Here is a 3,722-nt window from a genome sequence, read left to right on the forward strand (position 1 = left end):
AAACTAGACCCATATTGCATAATGAATGAGATGGTTCCTTGCCCTGCAATTCCCAGTCAGGTGGACACAAAGGTCAGATAAACAGGATCAAGAAGAAAAACACTATATCAGATCAGTGGGACTTGGCAACAACCATCAGTCCACCATTCATTCATTCAGAAAATAATTATCATGCCAGCAGGTGACCTGATTGTTGTGGTACTGGAATCCCACATGGTCGACTACAGGCTCGAGTCTCAGACCTGGTGGTTTGCTTTCTCCCTTTCCCTCACTCTCTCTCTATCGCTCTCTGGTCAAATTTAAATAAATAAATGAATAAATTTAAATAAAATAATTCTTTAAAAAGAAAAGAATTATCACTTTCACTGTGCTAGATGGAATGGCCAATGGGGGAGACAAAAAAGAAATTAGACAATGCCAATATAATAAAAATGTATGCTTTGGAAGTGTTAGCGTGGTCCTTGGGAATTGAAACCATTTTTTTGAAAAGAAGGACCCACAAACTGAATCTTGAAGGGAAAGTGAGCATGCTACTGTGGGAGTCCTGAGAAGGCCCATTCTCATGAACACTAAGAAGGAATTGCAAGGCATATGAGAGGATGGTAAATAAGGGTGAGACAATGAATATTTTTGCATATTATAGTGAGAAAATGAGATTTTAACTGAAGACAGAGAGGAGGCATTGCAGTAATGATGGTAAATGGAAGGAAAAGCAGATGTAGTCACCGAAGGATATTTGTTGCACACTGCCCTGAACCAGCCTTAGCATCCTTCAGGGAGCCGCCTTTGGGTTGGAGTTATTGGTCCTCCCCATCACTCACATGTTCCCTCTTCCCTGATGTTCCAAATCCTACTTCTCAGTATTCCCAACAAGAGTTTCCATCCATCCAGGAAACCAGTTAGCCTCTAGAGGACTTCTCCTATCAAGTAAACCCAAGTAATTAATAATAACACTACCTCTTCTTTTAGATATTTTTACACCATTCTGTTTACCTCAAACTTCGGGGCATTCACCATCAGAAAAAAAGAAAAGCATTCTCTTAAAGCTTTATTGTGCTGTGTTCTTCTTGTCTGGCTTCACGGTTCATCTTAGCAGACTCCAGGAAGACATGGGAAAACCCAGAAACACATCCCTGGACACCGTTGTGACAGATTTCGTTCTCCTGGGCTTGCCTCACCCCCCAAAACTGAAAACCCTCCTCTTCTTGGTCTTCTTCATCATTTACATCCTGACTCAGCTGGGGAACCTGCTCATTCTGCTCACCGTGTGGTCTGACCCCAAGCTCCATGTCCGTCCCATGTACATTCTCCTGGGGGTGCTTTCGTTCCTGGACATGTGGCTCTCCTCTGTCATTGTTCCTCGGCTTATTTTGGATTTTACTCCTGCCAGCAAGGCTATCCCATTTGGTGGATGCATGGCTCAATTGTATTTCTTTCACTTTCTGGGCAGCACCCAGTGCTTTCTCTACACCTTGATGGCCTATGACAGGTACCTGGCAATATGCCAGCCCCTGCGCTACCCCGTGCTCATGAATGGCAGGTTATGCACAGTCCTCGTGGCTGGAGCTTGGGTGGCCGGCTCCATCCATGGGTCTATCCAGGCCACCCTGACCTTCCGCCTGCCCTACTGTGGGCCCAATCAAGTCGATTACTTTATTTGTGATATCCCTGCAGTATTGAGACTAGCCTGTGCTGACACAACTGTCAATGAGCTTGTGACTTTTGTGGACATTGGGGTAGTGGCCGCCAGTTGCTTCATGTTAATTCTGCTCTCCTACGCCAACATAGTCCATGCCATCTTGAAGATACGCACTGCGGATGGGCGGCGCCGGGCCTTCTCCACGTGTGGCTCCCACCTAACTGTGGTCACAGTCTACTATGTCCCCTGTATTTTTATCTATCTTCGAGCCGGCTCCAAGAGTCCGCTGGATGGGGCAGTGGCTGTATTTTATACCGTTGTCACTCCACTACTGAACCCCCTCATCTACACTCTGAGGAACCAGGAAGTGAAGTCTGCTCTGAAGCGGATAATAGCAGGTCGAAAGACTGTGAATGAAAATAAGTAACTAAAGCCCAGGGGTCACTACATCACCATCATTACCAGTTTTCAGCCACTGCTGCTTGTCGCATAACTGATAATACTTTAAACTGCCTTCATCTGCTTTAAACTGAATTAAATTGAATTTTATTTGAAAGACACTTCTGACCCCTTGAGCCCATAATCTTTTCAGCTCCTTAAATTGGTTCAACTTGTTTTATATTATTTATTTAGAAATAGATTATGTTACTTCTCACACTTCTGACCTCCTAGTGAGATAAGAAAATGCCTTTCCAAAGACTGAACAGAATAAAAATAGGTCTTTGTCTTTGGAGGTATGTCAGAAAAGTTGAAAGGGGAAAAATAGCATAATGCTATCCTAGCTCATTTTTTTCATTCTCTTTGCCCCTGATCCTGAATCTCTAAAAATTCTGTGTTTATTTGCTTGTGCCTGGTGTGAATAGCCCCAAGCACTTGAACTTAGAAATTCTGAACCATTTGTGTTTCTTTCCTAGTCTTCATCCTCCTCGTGGGCTAACATACCAATTTCTGTTTCCTCCTCCTTTGGAATGTCTCTGTTGATTCCTAACTAGTCTTTTGCCCCTTTCCTCCTCTTCTTTCCCACAATCAAAATTACTTTTCTGAAACACAAAATCTGTAGGACTCTCCAGTAAATGTAGAATAAGACCAGAAATTTAATTTATAATTCAAAGTCCAATGCAATCTGAATCCATAGCCTTCCTACCAGGACATCTGTATCCCTTCTCTTTCCCACCCTTGTGATCTATTGCCATTCTTTGAGCATGCTATGTGCTTACCTGCCACTTTTTTTTGCTCATGTTCTTTCCTCTATCTACAATATGCTCTGTTGACAGTGTAAAACTCCGAGAGTGCTTAAGAAGGAAGAAAGGCAGGCAGGCAGGCAGGCAGGCAGCAAGGAAGTAGAAGGGAACTCCTAAAAAATTTTTCTACAGGGCACATGCACTTGCCAGAGAAGGGGAAAGAAGAAAGCACCTCCCATTGGGGAATGGTCAAACTGCAATTCCTTTTCCTCCATCTCTCCCTTTTACTGGGATTTTGGGCATGCTCACACATTCACCTGCTGTGTTTCTCATGTTGCTGGGTCCTGGACTTGAACCAAAAAGTTGGCCACGTGGGATCCTGCTGCTTTAACCACCCCACCAGCCATAGAGCCAACCCGAAAGAAAGAAACTTAGAATATGCTCTTTCTCTCTTCATATTGACTAAGTGAAAATGTGTGCTTCTCGTCCTTCCATATCAAACACTTCTTCATCCATTTTTCCCAGGCAGTGCAGCTCCTCTTCCCTTGTATTGCCATGGTCTCTTTATTACAGACCTTGTCACAGTCTGTCATGTATCACAGTCAAGAATTCAAGTCTCAGTCCTGCGCAGTGGTTAAGGAAGCTGTTTTCTACATGGCTTACCACCACTTGAGTCTGAGCTCAGCATCTTGAAAAGCATGCCGGGAATATGTGCATGCTCCAAATATCAACAGGATAGAGAAATGGAGGGAAGTGATTATGGCATGACCATGCCCACTGGGGCTACTTTCTTTCTCTCTCACTCTCTCACTCTCTAATTTCTCTCTCTATCTCTTCTGCACCCAATGAATGTAGAATAAGACCAGATTTGTTCATATGTAATTCAAAGTCCAATGCTCTAT

The 3,722-nt window shown here is 43.6% G+C and overlaps 1 protein-coding gene across 1 annotated transcript; it reads left to right on the forward strand.

Annotated features, from left to right (window-relative positions):
* Window positions 1-1,109: 1,109 nt before the first annotated feature.
* On the forward strand, window positions 1,110-2,066 carry OR10G2 (olfactory receptor family 10 subfamily G member 2). Its single transcript, XM_006161441.1, has one exon. The coding sequence runs from the start codon at window positions 1,110-1,112 to the stop codon at window positions 2,064-2,066; it is 957 nt and encodes a 318-aa protein (XP_006161503.1).
* The last annotated feature ends 1,656 nt before the right edge of the window (window positions 2,067-3,722 follow it).

This window comes from Tupaia chinensis, unplaced genomic scaffold, assembly GCF_000334495.1.
Source record: "Tupaia chinensis unplaced genomic scaffold, TupChi_1.0 Scaffold138584_1, whole genome shotgun sequence".
NCBI lineage: Eukaryota > Metazoa > Chordata > Mammalia > Scandentia > Tupaiidae > Tupaia > Tupaia belangeri.

What these genes read in the sequence shown, in the direction of transcription:
- OR10G2 (XM_006161441.1), top strand. Translation starts at nt 1,110, where the DNA reads ATGGGAAAACCCAGAAACACATCCCTGGACACCGTTGTGACAGATTTC.